This window comes from Mesocricetus auratus, unplaced genomic scaffold (assembly GCF_017639785.1).
Source record: "Mesocricetus auratus isolate SY011 unplaced genomic scaffold, BCM_Maur_2.0 Super-Scaffold_100007, whole genome shotgun sequence".
Classification (NCBI taxonomy): domain Eukaryota; kingdom Metazoa; phylum Chordata; class Mammalia; order Rodentia; family Cricetidae; genus Mesocricetus; species Mesocricetus auratus.
In genome coordinates this window covers 53,420,387-53,441,777 of record NW_024429191.1, presented here as the reverse complement: position 1 = coordinate 53,441,777, position 21,391 = coordinate 53,420,387, and the positions used below count along the sequence as shown (strand labels likewise).

Below are 21,391 nucleotides of genomic sequence, written 5' to 3'. Positions count from 1 at the left end.
AATAAACAAATCTAAAAATAAATAATGGCTGATCACAAAACAGATTAACCAACACCTATGATGTTTTAGTTCATACTCTATATAGAAGGCTAACCAAGAAGGAAGCATTAAGTAGAAAATCCCAGTGAATCCTCATACATATTGATGATGTCCAACTCAAAGCAGCAAAACAATTCTACATTTACTAAATTCTACAGTGCCCCATAGTGGTGAGTAATGAAAGCACATGTTACAGACAAAGGGACCTGTGAACATCAAGGAGGCATTAGTGAATTAGTTAGTAGGCACTAGTTGGTAGGTAGCATTCTCCAGAATAAGTGGGAAGGTGCTAGGCATGGTAGGCTCAGCCCTATTCACTGAGGTAGGAGGACTGTCACAAGTTAGAGACCAGTCTGGGCTACATAGAGGGTTCCAGGCCAGCCTTATATACAGAATAAGATCCTTCTTCTTTAAGTAAATAGATAAATGTCTTGAAGCTGAGAAATGTCTATGCTTTGGCCCCAGCTTGTACAGAACTGCATGACCAGGGGAAGCCAGACTTACTGAGCTACTCGGCTCACTATATCATTCTCAGGAACTTACATCACTGGGACTCAGGCTGCCCAGACCATTCTCCTGCTCAGAATCCTTCCCAGACTCAGTGCCCTGGGACGACCGAGAATGGGATGGGTGAATCCAGATCTCCAGGCGAGTGGTGTCATCCCCAACATGTCGGAAAGTAGACTTCTTTCCTTTACGCCACTGATCAGGATTCAGTTCACATTCCTCATGCTGTTTCTTTTCCATCTGTTCAGCCTGTACAACAGACACACAAGCTCAGACTCTCCTAGGTCAGCTAACAAGAAAGTCCTCCACTATATGTTGTTGTCTGAAGACTATAAAAGCTAAAGGCTCTGCTACAGTACCAAAATAAAGAAAGCCATCTGTGTTGCCTTATAGACATTATTAATTCTATGAACGAGATGCTGTGGAACAGGTATACTCAAAAGGCCTGGCAAGCTCTCCTGAAGATCTATTTCAGTGTCCATTCTTTACAGGGGCCTCCTCACAAGTCATCAGTGAAGCACAGTGAGACTATGTGAAGATGTCTTTTAGTCACCTCCTTAAACACTTAGGCGCAAAGGGAAATACATTCTTCTAGGAAGGAATCAGTTTACCTGCATTCTTACTCACCTTTCGTTTAGTCTCTTCAAATAAACTCATGAGACTCTCTTTGGCAGTCAGGATAGGGTTACTGGCTGCTAAACTGCGCATATAATAATATACAGCATCAAGCTTCCTCCTCTGTGGAAAGAAGCCAGAGATACCTGGTCAATTGACTTTCTTTTTTCTTCCTTTTAAAAAAAGTACTGGTGACAGATGGGTGGTAGTAGCACATGCTTTTTGATCCCAGCACTTAGGAGGCAAAGGCAGGCAGATATCTATGAGTTTGAGGCCACCCTGCTCTACAGAGAGAATTCCAGGACAGCCAGGGCTATACAGTGAAATCCTGTCTCAAGCAACAACAAAAAATACTGGTGACTGAACCTAGGGACTTCTACATGTGAGACATATACCCTACCACTTAACAATAGCCCCAACCTTTTTTAAAAAATTTACTTTGGCCGGGCGTTGTGGTGGCGCACGCCTTTAATCCCAGCACTTGGGAGGCAGAGGCAGGCGGATCTTTGTGAGTTCGAGACCAGCCTGGTCTACAAGAGCTAGTTCCAGGACAGCCTCCAAAGCCACAGAGAAACCCTGTCTTGAAAAAAACCAAAAAAAATTTTTTTTTACTTTGAGGTAGTCTAAGTTACCCACTCTGTCCTAGAACTTGTATAATCTTAGAAGGCCTTGAACTTGTGATCCTCCTGTCTTAGTCTCTTGTACCACCTAGCCATCGCAGCTTGCTTTCTGACACACCAGTATACCACAGCTGTTATCTCTCCTGGCCTATCCCTACAACTATAAGGAATTCCAGCAACAAAATCAGAATGCAATACATTTGAAAAGCCAAGGTAATCAACCATATCAGAAAGTTTTTCTTGGCCAGCATGATTCTTTATTTTATATGCACAGGAACTCTAAGAACCAAATTATTTATATGGGAGAAAAATGAACAAAGAAATCCTTTAAAATATAGACAACAGTAGGCGTGGTGGCACACACCTTTAATCCCAGTGCTTGGGGGACAGAGGCAGGTGGATCTCTGTGAGTTCAAGGGCAGCCTGATCTACAGATCGAGTTCTAGAACAGCCAGCACTATACAAAGAAACACTGTGTTGAAAGAAAAAACAGGTCTTTTCTCAAAAACAAATAATCACTGTGCCATATTTATTATTTCTATTTTATTTATTTTAATTATGTACATACAAAGGTGCTATAGAAGGGTAATGTATGCGTAAGTACAGTAGCAACGAAAGGCAGAAGAAGGTGTCAGAACTTCTGGAACCAGAATGACAACAGGTTATAAACCACCAGATGTAGGTGCTGAGAACCAATCCTGATCTGCAAGAACAGCAAAATCTCTTAACCGACAGATCAGCAGTTCTCAGCCTATACACCTCTAACCCTTTGTGAATGAATGACCCTTTCACAGGGGTTGAATATCAGATATTCTGCATATTAGTTACATTACAATTCTTTTTTTTTTTGGTTTTTCGAGACAGGGTTTCTCTGTGGCTTTGGAGGCTGCCCTGGAACTAGCTCTCGTAGACCAGGCTGGCCTCGAACTCACAGAGATCCGCCTGCCTCTGCCTCCCAAGTGCTGGGATTAAAGGCGTGCGCCACCAACGCCCGGCTTACATTACAATTCTTAACAGCAGCAAAATTACAGTTATGAAGTAGCAATGAAATAATTCCACAACATGAGGAATTGTATTAAAGGGTCATAGCATGAGGAAGGTTGAGAACCACTGCTCTAGGCCAACTCTCCTGTCCCTGTGCCAAATGTATCATAATTTGCAGGGTTTTTTTTTAAGATTTATTTATTTATTACATATACAGTATTTTGCCTACATGCCAGAAGAGGGCACCCAATTGAATTGTAGATGGTTGTGAGCCACCATGTGGTTTCTGGGAATTGAACTCAGGACCTTTGGAAGAACAGTCAGTGCTCTTAACCTCTGAGCCATCTCTCCAGCCCCGGGTTTTTTTTTTTAAGTTTAACACAAAATAATTGTGTATCTAACAATTAATGAAGTTTGTCTTAGGAAAGAAACCACATCATATATTTTACCACTTATAGAGACCTGAAAAATTCACTGAATAACTGGTTAAAGAAGACAGAAATACTGAAAAATATTATCAGACAACAAAGATATGAGGGAGACAAAGGAAGAAAAAACTTGAAGGGAATACTAATCTGGGTCTCAAATCTGTGAAAGAAAAATAACAATTTAACCAGAATGGCAAAACCCATGGAAGAAATGTGGCAAAGCTATTTGAGCAACCAACAATCTGAAAAGGACAAACAACATGATTTCTTTATAAACAGGATAAAGAAATACCTATTTAGGAATAAATTTAACAAAGGAATCTTAATACTTATACTCTTAAAACAAACAAACAAAAAAAGCAGTGGTGGCGCATGCCTTTAGTCCCAGCACTGGGAGGCAGAGGCAGGTAGATCTCTGTGAGTTCAAGACCAGCCTGGTCTGTAACAGCTAGCTCCAGGACAGGGTATAAAGCTACACAGAGAAACCCTGTCTCAAAAAACAAAAAAACAAAACAACAAAAAAAATCAAATTACAAAACAGTACTAAACAAAATTAAAGACCTAAGTAAGGACATTAGGAGATAAAAGCACTTCCAAAGAAACTTATAAGTTCATTACTTAATCAAAATCCCAATGATTGCTACAATACAAATACAAAAAACTTATCCTAGAACACAAACAAACATCTAAGAGACCTCACACAGTGAAAACAATCTTGAAAGAAAGAAGAGCTGAAAGGCTAACATTTTTCCAGATTATTATCAGGAACCTACATTGGTACTGATGGTGTAAAGCAAACATGGACCAATGGAACAGAACTGACAGCTTACAAATAAACATCGACTGATTTTCTTTTCTTTCTTTCTTTCTTTCTTTTTTTTTTTTTTTTTTTTTTTTTTTGGTTTTTCGAGACAGGGTTTCTCTGTATTGTTTTGGAGCCTGTCCTGGAACTCGCTAGGTAGACCAGTCTGGTCTCAAACTCACAGAGATCCACCTACCTCTGCCTCCCAAGTGCTGGGATCAAAGGTATGGGCCACCACCGCCTGGCCCAAAAAACAAAAAAACAAACAGAACCTTTGTAATCTCAGTACCTGGGAAGAAAGATAAAAAGAATAAGGCATTCATCCTCAGTTAAATAGTGAATTCCAGGCCAAATATTCTACTTGAGGCCCTATCTCAAATGCTGCCCTACCTAAAAGAAACATCAGTACCATTTTAAGGAAGTAGGGATAGTGTCTTTAACAAATGGAAATGTAGCTGTACAGAAGAGCACCTGTATTTGGCAGGGCATGGTGGTTCAGCCTTTAATCCCAGCATTGAAAGGCAGAGGCAGATGGTCTCTGTGAGTTTGAAGCCACCCTGGTCTACAAATTAAGTTCCAGGCCATTCAGAGATACTCAATGAGATTATCTTCACAAAAGATATCTGGGGAAAGAAACAAGATCTGAATGCTGAGGACTGGGTGAGGTCCTTAAGGGAGGAAAGTAAGGGGGTCTTGTCCTCTTCCTAGAAAAGGAAACAAGGTAAGATGCAGAGTAACAAGCTGTTTCTTGGCTTCAGAGCAATGTTCCTTTAGGAAATTAAATGCAGTGAAGTGGAAGTATGAACCAAGTGTGTAGGATTCCCTCACAACTCACCTCAAAGTAAGGGAGTCAGGACGTGAAGATATAACTCAGTAGATTAAGACACTTGCCCAGAGGCAGGCGGATCTCTGTGAGTTCGAGGCCAGCCTGGTCTACAAAGTGAGTTCCAGGACAGCCTCCAAAGCTACAGAGAAACCCTGTCTCGAAAAACCAAAAAAAAAAAAAAAAAAAAAGACACTTGCCAACTGTCCTAATGACCTAAGCTTGAACCCCAGGACCCACAAGGTGGTAGGAGAGAACCCACTTTCAAGTTGTCATGATCTTCATATTCAGTGGCATTTGCACACACATACACAAAATGGATGGCTGGATGGTTGTAAATAAAAAATAATAAAAGAGAAACAAAAGGAGTCTGAGGATGAAAGATGAAATAGGCTGTTCTTTGGACTACAGGGATCAGAAGAAATCAATCTCAAGGAGTTGAAGCTATTAAAATGTATCTTAAGGGGCTAGAGATTGCTTAATTTATATAAATTAAGACTACCAGATGCTCTTTTAGAGGACCCAAGTTTTGATTCCCAGCACCCACATGGCAATTCATAACAGTCTGTAACTTAAGTCCCAGAGGATCTAACACCCTCTTCTGGCCTCCAAGGGCATTGTACACACATAGTGCACAAAAACACAGGCAGGCAAAACACTAATTCACATAAAATAAAAAATGAAAAATAAAACCCTATTTTAAGCTAAATATGATAGTACATGCCTTTCAGTCCAGTATCTGAGAGGAATGCAACTTCAAAGCCAGTCTGGGCTACAAAGTAAGACTCTGTTTAAAAAAAAATCCAGTACTCACTTTGGCAGCACACATATTAAAATTGGAACAAAACAGAGAAGATTAACATGGTCTCTGAACAAGAATTAAGGATTCCATATTCTTAAAAATAACAGACAAGTAAATAAATTCAGAGGCTAGCGAGAGGCTCAGTATGTACAGTACTTGCTGTCAAAGCTTCTGTCCACTAAGTTCCATCCCTGAGACCTTCATAATAAGATAGAAGCAATTCTCAACATTGTCTTCTGACCTCTACATGCATACCTTCACACACTTAATAAATCAACAAACAGATAAATATAGTAATACAAATTTAATCAGTATTTTAAGAAATTGTGGTATGGTAGGACATGCCTCTAATCTTAGCACTGAATCAAAGGTGACAAAATTTTGAAGTCTGGGCTATGTAGTAAAACAAAATTTTAGCTCAAAAAAAAAGGAAACTGCCTAGAAAACAGTTCCCCTATCCATGGGATTTCTTACCGTATATACTGCCAGTAAAGCCAACTGGTTATAGGGGCGCCCATTCTTGGGAGCAATATGCTGGGCCTTCAGGTACCAACTAGAACAGAAAGACAGAATGAAATGTTAACTCTCATCAACTCTTTCCCAATCTATCCTCCAGCCCTCTACTTAAGTCGTATACTAGAAAGTTAACTAGATATAGCTCTCAAGTAGTAAAGCACAATTAAAGGGACCAATAAGGAATTAAAGACAACTGTAGGGCATTTCAGATGGGAGGCAGCTCAAGTGACTTACAATGATTCACTTAATGCCACACAAGAAAGAGAAATAATGAGCCAAGAGGTGTACCTGCGTGCCTTCCCATAGTTTGCCGTATCATTGGCTTGCTCCCGATACCTAGAGATATCTCCTTGGCAAATCATACATCGTTGAGCACTGATCAAGGCATATTTTACCTACAGAATAGACAACCGGTTAGTAGAGTACCCAAGAAACACAATTCAATACTAGAAGAAATGGGTGGGATCTTAACGACAGAAAACCACCACCAAAATGATACAAAATGTAGTGAGAAAACACAGCCAGTCAAGTGGGAGTGGTAACTCTTGCTCTGAGTCCTACAGAAATAGAAAAATGCATTCTGAAACTAACAGTCAAGGAATCTGTGTGATCTCAAGAAAGCCTTTGAAATGGCTGGAACTAGGTTTCATCATCTGCACTTAATACATATTCAGGGACTGGAGAGACAGCTCAGTTTTTAAGAGCACTTGTTGTTCCTGTAGAAGACCAGGGTTCAATTCCCAGCACCCACATGGTAGCTCACAACTGCCATCTGTCACTCCAGTTACAGGCAATCTGATACTCTTTCCTGACCTCACTGAACATCAGGCACACACAGGCATTCATGCAGGCAAAACACTCATACACATAAAATAAATGTATAAAACCAAAAATTTAAAATACATATTCTAGGGACTTCAGAGTTGGATCATAGGTAAAGAGCTTGCTGTACAAGCATAAGGACCTGAGTCTGGATCTCCAGCACTCATGTAAAAGCTGAGCCTGGCCTCATACACCTGTAGGTGGGGGAGGAGACTCAGGATTATTAGGACTTGCCTGACAGTCAGTCTAGCCAAAGTGGTGAGCTCCACATTCAGTAACATACCCTAACATAAAAAAAAAAATTAAACCAAATAAAAACAAAATCACCCCCACCAGGCATGGGGGCACACATCAGTCTGGAGACTAAGGCAGGCAGATCTTGATTTCAAGACCAGTCAGTAGTCAGTACTACACAGTGAATTCCAGGGTCCCAGGGTATCTGGCCTATACATGAGATTCTGTCTCCAAAACAATAAACAAAAATGTTGGGACAGGACACATGCCTTTTGTTTGTTTGTTTGTTTGTAGCACTAGCTGTCCTGGAACCCAAGAGATCCACTTGCAGACTAAAGGTACGCACCACACTCTCAACCAGAGACCGGCTAGAGCACACACCTTTAATCCTAGCACTTGAAAAGCAGAGGGCAGATATAATGAGTTCTGTATAGTGAGTTCTAGGCCAGCTGGGGTTATTTAACAAAACTATTTCAATAAAACCAAAAATAAAAGTATAAATCAAAGTTTATCTTGACCTTAAATTTCTAGCTATCCCCTCTCCTTGCCTCCCAAACATGAATTCTTTATAAGTAAATTCTACTCTATGCCTCACCTCTCAACATAATCTAGCTTCTATCCTTTCAACAAAAATAACTCCTAGCTACAGGCAGTACTCTAGCTACTGCCCAGCCTGTTCCCCTTTATCTACTCAATAATTAACTTTTCCTGTTCTGATTTAAAAAACAAAGTTCTTGATAAGGTCATTCAGTCTTATGGACATTTTTTATTATGTGTGTGTGTTTGTACGTGTCTGTGTGCATGTGGACTCGCAAATGAATGTACATGCAAGTCTTGGTGAATGTTTGAAGGACAGAGAACAACATCCCAAAATCAGCTTTGCTTCCACCATATAGGTCAAACTCAGGTCTTCAGGCTTTCCTTTACCCATCTTGCCATCCTCAATAGGGGTATTTTTAATATAATCTTGACATTTGAAAACAAAAACACTCTTAACAGTTGACAATGTTACCCACCCTCACCTTGCAATCTGATCAACTTTTCTGACCAGCCTTAATCAATATCCCAACTTCAGTTTCCACTACCAGCTACATGGTCTGGAAGGATGGCTCAGTGGTTAGGAGCACTGACCATGCTTCCAGAGGATCCAGGTTCAATTCCCAGCACATGACAGCTCACAAATGTCTTTAACTCCAAGATCTGACACCCTCATATAGACATACATGTAGGCAAAACACCAATAAAAATAAGCTAATTTTTAAAAAAACTACCACCTACACACTAATGACTACTGAACCTTTACCACCAGCCTAACTTTCTTCTAAATTCTAAACAGATCAAAATACGCACTTGTAAGCCCTGTGTAACAACATACACCAATAACCCCAGCACTTGCCACATATCAAGTTCAGGACTGGTGTGGGCAACATAAGATCCTACTTGAAAAAAAATTCATTTTTAAGTTCATTCTAGACATTTCACCCAAATCTATCTAATCCTAGCAAGGCATGATGGCTTATACCTTTTAGCACTATTGGTTTGTAGAGGCAGGAAGATCAGGAGTTCAAGACAAGTCTTGGCTGTAAGACCATGTCTGAGGTTGGAGAGATGGCTCAGAGGTTAAGAACACTGGCAGCTCATCCAGAGGTCCTGAGTTCAATACCCAGCAACCACATGGTGGCTCGCAACCATCTATAATGAGATCTGGTACCCTCTTCTGCTGTGCAGAAATATATCCATACAGAACACTGTCTACATAATAAATAAATAGATATTTTTGGGGGGAGGTTTCAAGACAGGGTTTCTCGGCCAGGTGTTGGTGGCACACGCCTTTAATCCCAGCACTTGGGAGGCAGAGGCAGGCGGATCTCTGTGAGTTCGAGGCCAGCCTGGTCTACAAGAGCTAGTTCCAGGACAGCCTCCAAAGCCACAGAGAAACCCTGTCTCGAAAAACCAAAAAAAAAAAAAAAAAAAAAAAAAAAAGACAGGGTTTCTCTGTATTGTTTTGGAGGCTGTCCTGAAACTTGCTCTGTAGACCAGGCTGGCCTCAAACTCAGAGAGATCCACCTGCCTCTGCTTCCCGAGTGCTGGGATTAAAGGCATGCACCACCAATGCCCAGCTATAAATAAATAAATCTTAAAAAAAAAAAAAAGAAAGAAAGAAAAGAAAAACATAATTAAAAAACAAAAAAGACCATGTCTGAGGACAGCCTGGGCTACAGGAGACTCACTTTCAAAAAAGTCTCAGTTTCTCTCTTTCTGTGTATATACATGTATACAAAACCCTAAACTGCATTTTTTCTTTATGGCCATTCCTCTAGGCCATAAACTGGAAGATAACCTTCACACCACAAGGACTAGCAATTCATTTCTATTTCCTTTTTTGTTGTTGTTGTTTGTTTTCTGGTTTTGGAGATAGGGTTCTCATATAACCCAGTCAGGTCTCAAACTTGCTATGTAGCTAAGAATAACCTTGAACATCTAAAGACCCTCCTTCCCCCCCTCTCCCAAGTGCTGGGATTACATGTGCGCACATGAGTTTATGTGGTGCTGGAGCTAGAACCCAGAACTTCATGCATGCTAGGCAGGCAATCTACCAACTGAGTTACAAACCTAGGCCTTTTTTGTTTTGAGACAAGGTCTGACTATGTACCACTGACTAGGTCTGAACCTGAAGCAGTTCTGCTACATCAGTCTCCCAAGTGCTGGAGTTATAAACACAAACTACCACATCTGACTTTCTAATCTATCTTTGCATTTCCACCTCCATTACATCTCTCTTTACCTTAGTCCATGCCTCTAACCTGACTCCCCTATATCCACCCTTGCTTAACACCTATCAAAGTCAAAGTCAACAATTTGTCAAAATGATTGATTTTTTTAACAACAAATCTATTATCCGTTTGCTGAAAAGCAATCAATGGTTCCTCAATAATTAAATAATAAAGTCCAAATATTTGGTATTGCATCTAAAAGGTTTATAATCTGTTGTTTCCTGCTTCCTTAGCTTTATCCACTGAAATAACCCCAACTCCGTATTACCAACACCAAAAGAATGGACTTTTTGCAGTTTCCCAACACCTGGTGCATTGCCCACTGTGCCCTGTATCTAACTACTACTCCCACCCTTCAAACTCCTACTTATGTTTCAAGACTCAGCTTAGCTAGGAATAGACCTCTGTGGTACAGTTCTTTCTTTCTTTTTTTTAAATATTTATTTATTTATTATGTATATAGTGTTCTGCCTGTATATATTTCTGCAGGTCAGAAGAGGGCACCAGATCTCATTACAGATGGTTGTGAGCCACCATATGGTTGCTGGGAATCGAACTCAGGACCTCTGGAAGAGCAGCGAGTGTTCTTAACCTCTGAGCCATCTCTCCAGCCCATGTGGTACAGTTCTTACCTAGTAATTCATGAGGCCAATTCTGATCCTCAGAATCATTTTTAAAAGTCTCTGAAAAGTTTTCCTGCAGTCTGCCGAGCCTAAGTTCAATTACTTCCCTCCATGTCCCTTTACTATTCCATACTTACTATAGTGCTTTTCCTTTTCTTGGTGTGTTTTGTTTTCCATTTTGTTGTGTGTGATGTGCAGCTATATATGCATGTTTTATATCCGTGTGTGTGTGTGTGCGCGCGCGTGCTGTGCATGTAGAAACCTAAGGAGGATGCTATAAATTATCCAAATGCTTTCTATTTTTTTTAACTTTTTAAAAATTTGCGTGTCTGAGTGTTTCATCTGCATGTTATGTCCATCACTTGCATGCTTGGTACCTGCAGAAGTCTAAAGAAGGCATGGAATCACCTGGAATTGGGAGTTACAGATGGTTATGAGCAGTCATATGGATACTGGGAAACAAACCCAGGTCTTCTCCAAGAGCAATAAATGCTTTTAATAACTGAGTCATGTCTCCAGCACCCTTGTTTTCTTTTGAGACATGATCTCACTTTGTATTTTAGATTGTCCTAGAACTGCCTATGTAGTCCAGACTGGATTTGAACTCATGGCAATTCTCTTGGCTTCATTTTCCCACGTGTTGGGATTACAAGTGTAAAGTTCATCATAGTGTTTATGATGTTACAATTTGTTTGTCTTACTTTTGCTTTTGGAACAGAATTTTATATAGCTCAGACTTCCTTAGAACTCAGTATGTAGTAAGGCTGGCCTCGAATTCCTGATCCAGGATTACTGGCACATGCCACAATGTTCCACTTAATGATAGTTTCACCTATCTGTTCCCCTACTATACTATATCTTTCACTATGATATACTCAACATCCTTCATGTTGCCTAGGCCTTAAATAGTCCTAGATAAATGCTTATTAAATAGATGAATAAATTTTTGTTTGTTTGACAAAGGGTCTCTCTACACAGTCCTCAATGGCCTGGAACTCACTATGTAGACCAGGCTGGTCCTGAACTCACAGAGATCTGCCTCTGTCTTCTAAGTACTGCATTAAAGGTGTGCATTACTTCGCCAGGCCTAAGTGAATAAATTTAAACTAAAGAAACTGTCTTACTGTCTTTCGTAAAGGCTTGCTTCTAATGGCAAGACCGTCCATGTAGTCCTCCAGTTTGAACTTGTAAGTAACCTGTAGTTTCTGAAGCAAACTATCAAAGAAGTCACTACCCTATAAAAAAAAAAAAAAAAACAAGAAACATCTGTATCAATCAGTTTTTTTCCAATCTATTTACCAGTTACTGGGACAAATGACCCTTTTATAATTCTATCAATGTCCAGACATCCAATAATCCAATACAAAAGAAATTATATACTAAGTAGTTAGAGGCCATCAAGTAAGTATAACACCAGTTTATAGTATAAGCCTCTCACGTTTTAAAGATATGGTCCCTTTACCCACCCCTCCCTCTTTCATCTCTCATTTTTTTCCCATCTCCCTCTCATTCAGAAAGCTTTCAAGCTCAAAAGTAACTCCAGGACTAGAGATGTAGTTCAGTAGTAGAACTCTTGCCATTCAAGAGGCCCTGGGTTCAATCCCCAGCATTGGGGAAAAAAAAAGGGAGCTCCAACTGTCAGTAAGTATAGACCAAAAAAAGTAGCACAGTAAGGTAGACCGAGTCAAAATGCATGAAAAAGACACAAGAGTTTTAGCAATATTTTACTCTAAAACATCCCAGGCAGAAAAGACAAACTAAAAGATGCTGTAGACTTTATCCTGAGGACCAAAAAAAAATACAATATTTACCTCATCCAAGAGCTCCAAGAGTCTGTTCCGAATCTGTTCTGGGTTCTCAATATTTGGATCCTTGAGAAGCTGCCTGAATTTCTCAATCACCTGATAGAAAGCATTCTTCCACAGGATCTGATCTACATTCTGATTGTCAGAGAATTCAATATCTAATAAAATACAGCGCTCATACAGCTGCAGTAATTCAGTTCTGGAATAAAATACATGTAATATATAGCTCCAACACATCACAAGGAAGGTTAGACCCAAGATATGAACTTCCTACAAACCAACCACCTCCCTCTTTACAAGAAATCTGACATGTAACCAGGTATCCTACTCATACTGGGTTCTATTCTGCACAACAGAATGCCATTCCAAAGATATTTACACCTAGGAAAAGAGCATGTTCCCATATGTGCACACCTACACTGAAAGACGCTCTTTAGTGCATGCTGGAAATTGGCCCTCTGGAAATCCTATGTTCCCTTAAAGACATGTTTCCCCCCCTTAAAGTCAAAAGTATACTTACTTCTAAGACTAGAAATAAAACTTATTTTCCCAACTACCTGTTCCTTATAAGTATCAGTGTAAAGGGGCTTAAAGTGTGGCTCAGTGGTAGGGCACTTATTCCAAGATGTACCAGGCTCTCAGCTTGATGCCCCAGCCCAAGTGGAACTGGGAGGGGCAGGGATCCCTGTGAAAGGGAGGTAACACTCAGTGGCTTACCTAAGAAGTCTCTACCTCCCTCAGCCACGGGAGCCTTCTGCTGTCCATTTCTCTCTAAGTAACTTAGTAGGAAAGCATACACAATACCTGAGCTGAGCCATCTTCTCCATGCCCTCAGTACTGATTCGGTCCCTGGAAAGCAGGTTGCTAAGCTGCAATTCCTGGTTGTCAGCCACTCGGAGAAGTCTATGTAGCTCCTGTTGCTGCATGTTCCGCATGTGCTGCTCTATCTCCTCAGGACTCATGGTGCTGGCAGGGAGAGGACTACATACATACTGTCCTGAAGGGGCAGGATAGCCTGGGTAGTAAGGCCCTGGATACATACCATTTGCAGGACCCACTGGGTATTGCATAGGGCTATAGCCTGTATAGGGATACTGAGAGGTAGGGCCTGGTGTCCGAGGGTAATAATAGGGGTTGTCAGAGTTTTGAAATTTATAGTAAGATGCTTGGGCCTGACGTGAATCACCCCAAGATGTGGGGCTGATTTCATCATCAGTGTCCAAGAAATGTAGCTGGGGTGTCTGGCTTTTCAGAGCAGGCTTCTGATCAGGATTGTTTGGGTCCCATAATCGGCGGGTAGTGCCTCCACGTCCCCAATTCCGAGATCCCTTGCTACCAGATCCAAATAAAAGTCGAGGTCCCAAAGGTGTAGACTCTGGAGAACCGGCTGAACTGACAGATAGGGCAGTATGGGCAGGCAGAATCAGAATGCCACGACCACGACCTCGAAGTTCTTGTTTCGGATTTTTGAACTCCTGCTTCTCAGAGTCCTTGCCCCCACTGCTGGGGCCTTTGTCAGACTTCATTCTTTCCACATTCTCCCTGGCTGAGCTCACCACGGGGGAATCTTTACTCATGGTTTCAGCATCAAAAGTTACTCGAAGGGTGCCTCGGTTTTCTTTACCATTGCTTTTCTGTTCATCCTCGCCTCGGCCAGACCAATTTCTTTCTAAATGCTTCTTCTTTTCTGAGCTCCTCCTGGACCCTAATCCATCAGGCTCATCAACTCTGTCCTCATCTAAGGAATCAGTTGAAGACATAGATACCTGCTTCTTCAGTCGTGGCCTCTCCTTGGTCCGATCCTGGCGCCGCCGGCGACATCCATTATCGGTCAGACCAGCTCCCTCAGCACTGTTGTTGCTACCAGCTGAGCTGGTACTGCAAGTCCGGTAGCGGTTCCTTCGTTTGTCTGACCGGGAGTACCGCTTTACAGAACCAGGTTTCCCTTGGACAGAGTCATCATTCACCTTCTTTGTCCCCTCCCCCTTTTCAATCTTTTTTCCCTTTTCTCCCTTGGCAGCTTTTACTCGGTCATTAGTTTGGTTCTTTTCTGCCTCAGTTTTGTCTGGCTTATTTACGACTTCTTCTTTTACAACTTTTCCCTTACACTCATCCTCCTCAATCCTCAATTGTTCCACTTGGTTAAGGATTTCTTCCTCATCTGCCCTGCTAGCTGACTCTTTGGTTATGGCCTGCAGACGCCTCCCAGGCTGATAGATCTGCAGGTCAGGTTTCTTTATTCTCTTAATGATTCTTAGACTCCGGTCCTCCAGTCCAACAGTCTTTGAGAAAGTCTCCTGTGCCTGATGATTTTCTGGATCTGTAGGGCCATTTTGCTGTTGGCTGTCCAAGTCCTTGCAAACTTTAATAAGCTGTGAATCATTCCCAACAGAAGAATCTCTGTCATTTACAATCTCATCCTTAAATTCCTCACTCCCAGGAGCCTCCTTAGTTTTAGGTCTGTTCCTTAGTCGAGAAAGTCCAGGTTTATAGATTTCCAAATCTGGGCGCCTATTATCTTTGCGCTGCCTGGGTTCCTTTAATTCCTTCATGTTTTCTAGGATTGTTGATAGGAGGAAACAACACAGAAGAAAAGAATAATGGAGAAAAGAAGGAAGAAAAGTTGTCATTATAGTTACATAGCCATCACCACTACAAAAATGAGCAAGAATTACATATCCATATACTAGCACTGGTGGGCAGGGAAGAATGTTTCTACAAAGGTTGAAATTGGGAGTTATGTGTTCAGTAACCAGTGAGCCTAGGAATTTAACTGTGTTATAGTTATATGCACTTGACTTATGGAAATGGGGGTAATATTCTCTTGACCTACTCAAGTCATACTTATATTCAGATCTCAAAGACCCCAAACCACTTCATTATATCAGAATCAAGGATCTTGAACATGTTCAGACATTAAACTATCCTGTCTATATAGCCTATTAGCAAACTCTCTTTCCTTTCTTCTTCCTTTCTTTCTTTCGTTTTTGGAGTCAGGGTCTCACTAAACAGCCCAGAAAGATGTCAACCCCACAGTCCTCCTGCCTCGGCAATCCAAGTTATGGGATTGCAGAAGTATATAATCACACCTGGTTTAGTCTTTCCTCCTGTCTGTAACATTTTTCTAGGCTGGCTAAATTATTTTGCCATATTAGGAGGGAGGCAGGGAATATAGCTCAGTGGTACAGCATTTGCCTAGCATACAGGAGGCCACTAGGGGCAATCCTCAGCATTGCATAAATATATTTACTGGTATATATGTATCATATACTACATCATATATTTACTTACTACATTACATATGTAAACATACACATTTAAGGGGGTATGTATAACAACCCAGTCCTAGATATCCCTGGGAAAATTATCTGCGACTACAGTGTGTGAACTTGACCAAGGCAAATCTACAACTTTAGAATACCTATACCTCAATCACATACCGCCTACTGAAGCAAGCAGGAAGCAGTTCCCTTTATAATCTTCAACTCCACTCATCCTCACCAACTCTTTAACAACAACCAGCAGAATCATTTCAAGAAAATACTGCCTAGAATACTGAGACTAAATGCTACTATGATGATAGAATATAAGGGGAAAAAAGTTCCATTAGAGGAGCTTTTCCTAGGTACCAATGGAAGGATTGTGACATGCTCTCAAAGCACCAAAGGACTAAGGGACTCAAGAATACTAGAGCCCAGTCAAATTCATGCCTACAAATCTTAGCACTTGGGAAGTGACAGCAAGATCTGGAGTTCAAGGCCGTCCTCAGCTACAAAGAGTCAGAGATTTACTTGGGCTATATGAGATCCTGACTCAAAAAACAAAGGACTTTCCAAAGTTCATGAACTTACTAAACGGTAAACGGGGTTGTTTCGTTAAGTATCTGTAGCTTAGAGTGGAGAGACTATTACAAAGAATTAATACATGTTTAATAAGAAAGAGGAAACGGTAAGAATTTATCCAGTGCTCAAGTTATACAAAATCCCAGTACCTAATTATAAACACACACGATTATTAGTTGGGGGAGAGGCGAAGAGAAAGGAAATGAAGTGACACTGAAATTTTAGACACTGCTTTGGAAGTTGGGTGTGGTGGCCCATGCCTGTAATTCCAGCACTCAGGAGAAGCGTCCCAAACTCAAGGCCAGGCAGGGTTACACAGTAAGTTCAAGGCCAGTCTTGGCTACATGGTGAGAGATTCGGTCTCAAAAGAGAAACAAAAGTTGCCAAAAGTTTACCCTCTCCACCAAATATGAACCAAGATAAAGCCGTTTAACCTCAGCACTCGGTAAACTTTTAAACTTAGTTTGGGGGCGGAGTCAGGGGAGGTGGTGACTACTATTTTCCAGAGCAGTCAAAGAAAACAGCCTGGTTAATCCAATTCAGTTGGCCAATGAAACCTAACCTCACAGATTCTAGCCACAATCTATAAGTCATCCTAAACAACACTGACTAATGAAGGGAAGATGAGGCACTAATATGTTTTGCAAGCTTTTCTGATGCTTATGGAAACTGGCAAATTAAGCATTCTCTCTCTGCTCACACTGCTCTTATACACACCAAGACCAAAACAAACATCACCTCCCAGAGGTCCGGGATCCCTCTACTGGCGTACCATTGGAAACCTGCATGTGGGGGGCGGGGCAGAGAGAGTTGAGGAAGGGAAGTCCCAGCCTGTTAAGCCTTTCTCCTCAATTTCCCCAGCTCCAACTCTCGGACGCGAGGACTACGGAAGGTACACAGACGATTCTTTAGGGAGAGAGAGATATGTCCCGGGGCCTCTACCGGACCCCAGCACCCACGCCAGTTCGTGTCTCCTCACGACTGAATCCAGGGGCGCCGGCATGAGAGGGCTGGGGCAAGGGGGGACAACCACGGCCGCCGCGGTGAGTAAGAAGGCGGTGGCAGGAACTCGCATTGGGCTATACCCCAAAGGCCCCAGTGAGCGGAGAACCCGCCCCGCCGAGTCAGGGCGGCCGCCTCAGGCCGGGGGGTGCACTGTTGGGGGAAGGGGCGGGGGCTCGGAGCGCCACGGACGGGGCGGGGAGGAGGCAGAGGAGAGGGAGGCGGGGCGGGCAGGCCCGGCCCAGCAGCTGGGCGGCGCAACTCACCTCTGCTCCCGGCCTGCGGAGCCAGAGTGGCCAGGATCCCTCGCAACTCGGACGCGGAGATCCGCACACGCTCCAACCCCTCCGCCATCTTCGCGGCGGCTGCTACAGCTGCTGCGACTCTACTACCGCCGCGCGCAGCCAGGAAACCACGACGGACGGGCGGCGCGCGCTCACCCACTCCCACCCTTTTCCCCGCCCCCTCCTGTTTCCCTCCCCAAACGACGGTGGCCGCATTGGGAGCAAAAGCAACCAGCACTTTGACTAGGGTCATGCCAGAGCCTGCGCTCAGGCCTTAGAGCAGCGTGTGCGCGTGCGCTTGCGCAGAGGCGCATCGCTGGAAGGTACGCTGAGTCTTGGAGGTGGAGGTGCTGCGCCCGGCAGGTGAGGTGAGGCAAGGGCACGTGTGGCTCGCCCACGCCAGGTGGGCATTCGCACCTAGGGTTGCCGGTATTGCTATGATGGCTATAGATGACACTGCTTTTGGTCTAGGGCTCGGGTTGACCGAGACATCCTATAATCCGGCCTCTTCGATCATTTTAGGCCCAAGTCTCCTTATCATAGGCCTGGATTGTGGAACTTAAAGATCTTTTAACAATAATTATTTATTATCTCCATTTCTGATTAACTTAATCTCAGAGAACGGAAGAAGTAAATTACCTCGTGTAAACAATTGGTTGTATCAAAGTCCATGACAAAGTTCATCCCTAAGACCTACTGGAGGGGATCATGTGGAAGTAAAACGGAAATTATCGACCTGGGAATTTCTTTAACACTGAAAATTTTTGATTACTTTTTTATAACTCAGATTTATTCTTCCCACTTTCGTCTTTACATCTTTAAAATTCACTGAGGCTGGTAGAGATAGTTCATTCTTATATTCATAGTATTTGAGAGGCTGAAGCAGGAGGCTTGTAAGTTCAAGGCCAGCCTGGGCAGCATAGCACATTTGAGGCCAGTCAGGGCAATATACTAGAAGACCTTGTCCCACTTGTCCCCCCCAAAAGAAACAAAAGTTAATTAGACTAGAAGATTGGTACATTATTAATGCCTATTAAAAACTGGGGTGGAGAAACTTCCTACCCAAAGGCTGCCTTTCCAACTGTTGCTCCTTCACTAGGATTTTAGTTCTCAAAAAATAGTAGCCAGCTATTCCTTGGTCATAGTATAAAAGAATTGATCCTGATATAACTCATTAAGTTCCTGTTATATGACAGATATTTTGCCATCAGAAAAGAAATACAATGCCTGGGAAATGTCTCAGCAGCTCAAAAGAAGGGGTATAACTCAAGTAGCCAGAGCAAATGGCAGCCTTTGCCCAAAGATTTGAGAGAAATGGGAAATATAAAAAGTGATTTGAGATCCTGGCATGATGGCACATGCCTGTAACTCCAGCACTAGGGAGGAAGTTCAAAGTCCAAGGCTGGCCTCTACCATTGAGGTCAAGGCCAAACTAAAGTACATGAGATCCTGTTTCCAAAACAGGAACCAGACATGGTAACACATGCCCATAATTCTAGCACCAGGAATACAGAAGCAGGAGGATCTCTTCAAATTCAAATGGTCTACATAAGTGAATTCTATTCCAGCTTAAAGCTATATAATAAGACCTGTGTAAAAGCAATAACAGGAAAAAATTGTAAACCCTAACTTGAAACAAGTTATGGTATCACACATTTCTAATCCCTTGACTTTGGGTGCTAATACAGGAAGATATGATTTCCAAACTAGCTTAGGCAGTACATACTCTAGGGGTGTGGACAATGCTTAGTAAAATGAACAACAAGAATCCAGAATTTAGGCCAGGCAGTGGTGGCACACGCCTTTAATCCCAGCACTTGGGAGAAACCCTGTCTAGAAAAAACAAAAAAAAAAAGACTCCAGAGTTTAAGGTTATCCTTGGTTATGTTCCAGGCCATCGTGGTTTACATGAGATCCTACCAAAAAAAAAAAGAGAAAGAAAGAAAAGCATTCCTAATACCACATACACTAAGTGTGGTGACAGAAGCCTGTAATCCCAGCACTTGCAAAATACACGGAGAAGGACTAGAAATTCAGGGTCACCCTTGGCTACATATCCAGTTGAAAGCCAACATGGGGGAGTGGGGGCAGGTAATCTACTTTCCAGTTTAAGATAACAGTTTGAAAATTATTTGATTTTGTTTGCTTTTGTTGAGGCAAGATCTATGGTTTCCAGGCTGGTCTTGAAGTCATCATGTAACCAAGGATAACCTTATTTCTAACACTCTTATTTCCATCTCCTAAAAGATGGGATTACAGATGTGGCCCTATATTGATGTGTCAGGTTGACATTATTCTGGGAATTGAGACCAGGATCTAGTACTTACTGAACAAGCATCCTACTGACTGAATTATATCATGGCCTCAATATTTATTCATTTATTTTCCAGTCTATAGTCATGGTTTTTTTCTTTAAGATTTGTCTCATTTTTAATTACATGTATGTGTCTGTGTATGCATACATACACATGAGTGCAGGTGCCTGAGGAAGCCAAGGGGCATTGGATTCCCTCTGAAGCTAGAGTTACCGGCAGTTATGAGCCACCTGCTGTGGGTTCTGGGAACTGAAGTCTAGTCCTCCAAAAGAGCAGTACTTGTTCTTAACCGCTGAGCAATCTTTTCAGCCCCACAATTTTCTTTTTCTTTTTTACTTTTATCTGCATTTATTTTATGCTGAATTTTATTCCCGTGCCATAAGGTTTTGTTTCTTCAGTTTCTTCTGGGATATCTTTTTCATCTGTGCAACCTCCTCTTCTGGCTTTGGAACAATCTGTTCCTTTTCCGTGAGGATCATCTCCATGTGGCAGGGGGCGCTCATGTATGGGTTAATCTGGCCGTGAGCTCTGTAATCTGTAAATCCATCCACGAATCTTAGGTGCTTTGTTCACCTGGATGTGCTCGATGACCAGAGAATCTACGTCTAGCCCCTTAAGCTCAGCATTACTCTCTGCATTTTTAAGCATGTGCAGCAAAAATTCAGCACTCTTTTTTGGCCACCGACCCTGTGTCCAGCCCCACTGTTTGGCCTGGGCGTACCTGCCAACTCCACCATTGTACCGCTGGAATGGCACACATTGCTTCTTCAAAATGACATCTTTCAGGTATTTGGTGGCTTTTCAGATATGCACACCCTTGATGGCCTGGGCAGTTTCACAGGCATTCTTAAAGTGAACCCAGAGATTTGAACCTCTTGGCTTGCATGATTTTGTAGGGTTTTCTGAGTCAAGAGAGTAGCGAACCATCTTCACAGGTTACCCCAGATCGCTTACAGGAAGAGCCAATTTTCATTTTTTTAAAGGAAGAAAAAATAATTTGAAAGAAGAAAACTTCCCTAGGACAACCATGGCCAAATTAATTCAGACCAGGCAGCCTCTAAGTATTAAAACAGAACTCAAGAGAAATTTACCAGAACTCAGAGAAAACACAAGTACATAAGGATTAGTGATTATATAATAATACAAATTCCAAAACATAATAGCTGACTGAGGAGGAGAAGCAGTCAAATTACAGAAGAAAAGCTACCTTTTTTTTTTTTTTTTTTGGTTTTTCAAGACAGGATTTCTCTGTATAGCTGTTAACTCTCCTAGAACTCTCTCTTTAGACCAGACTAGCCTCAAACTCAAAGGGATCCATCTGCCTCTGCCACCTGAGTACTGGGATTAAAGGCATGGGCCACTACAGCCTGACTGAAAAGCTACTAAACTGATTGATGGGGAAATTTTGAATTTTCAGATTTAAAGGACTTATGAAGTATCAAGTAAAACAATGAAAAAGACTCCCAACTTGGTGGTGAATGACTGTAATCCCAGTACTCAAGACACCAAAGCCAGAGAATTGCAACCTCAAAGCTAGCAATTTAGGAAGACTGT

At 42.1% G+C, this 21,391-nt stretch overlaps 2 protein-coding genes and 2 pseudogenes across 11 annotated transcripts in view; 2 read left to right on the top strand and 2 right to left on the bottom strand.

Moving 5' to 3' along the window:
- The window catches only part of Smg6 (SMG6 nonsense mediated mRNA decay factor), a 237,654-nt gene extending 219,963 nt beyond the window's left edge, over positions 1–17,691 (bottom strand). The window contains exons 1-8 of one of the 2 annotated variants that reach the window (XM_040749136.1): positions 17,505–17,691; positions 13,199–14,951; positions 12,401–12,593; positions 11,714–11,824; positions 6,425–6,531; positions 6,095–6,173; positions 1,174–1,284; positions 583–795 (exon numbers count right to left, since the gene is read on the bottom strand). In XM_040749136.1, the coding sequence (XP_040605070.1) occupies positions 583–795; positions 1,174–1,284; positions 6,095–6,173; positions 6,425–6,531; positions 11,714–11,824; positions 12,401–12,593; positions 13,199–14,951; positions 17,505–17,592 (2,655 nt within the window). In that variant the 5' untranslated portion in view covers positions 17,593–17,691. The remainder of the gene's footprint in view (positions 1–582; positions 796–1,173; positions 1,285–6,094; positions 6,174–6,424; positions 6,532–11,713; positions 11,825–12,400; positions 12,594–13,198; positions 14,952–17,504) is intronic. The other variant, XM_040749135.1, reaches the window with a different exon arrangement.
- LOC121141624 lies at positions 5,625–5,716 on the top strand (annotated as a pseudogene).
- Positions 17,162–21,391, top strand: part of Srr (serine racemase) — a 22,561-nt gene continuing 18,331 nt past the window's right edge. For 5 of the 9 annotated variants that reach the window (XM_013111609.3, XM_013111610.3, XM_013111607.3 and 2 more), the window contains exon 1: positions 17,687–17,885. The gene's annotated coding sequence lies outside the window, so the exon portion shown is untranslated. The other 4 variants (XM_005067404.4, XM_005067403.4, XM_021225662.2 and 1 more) reach the window with 3 other exon arrangements.
- LOC101842326 lies at positions 20,203–20,764 on the bottom strand (annotated as a pseudogene).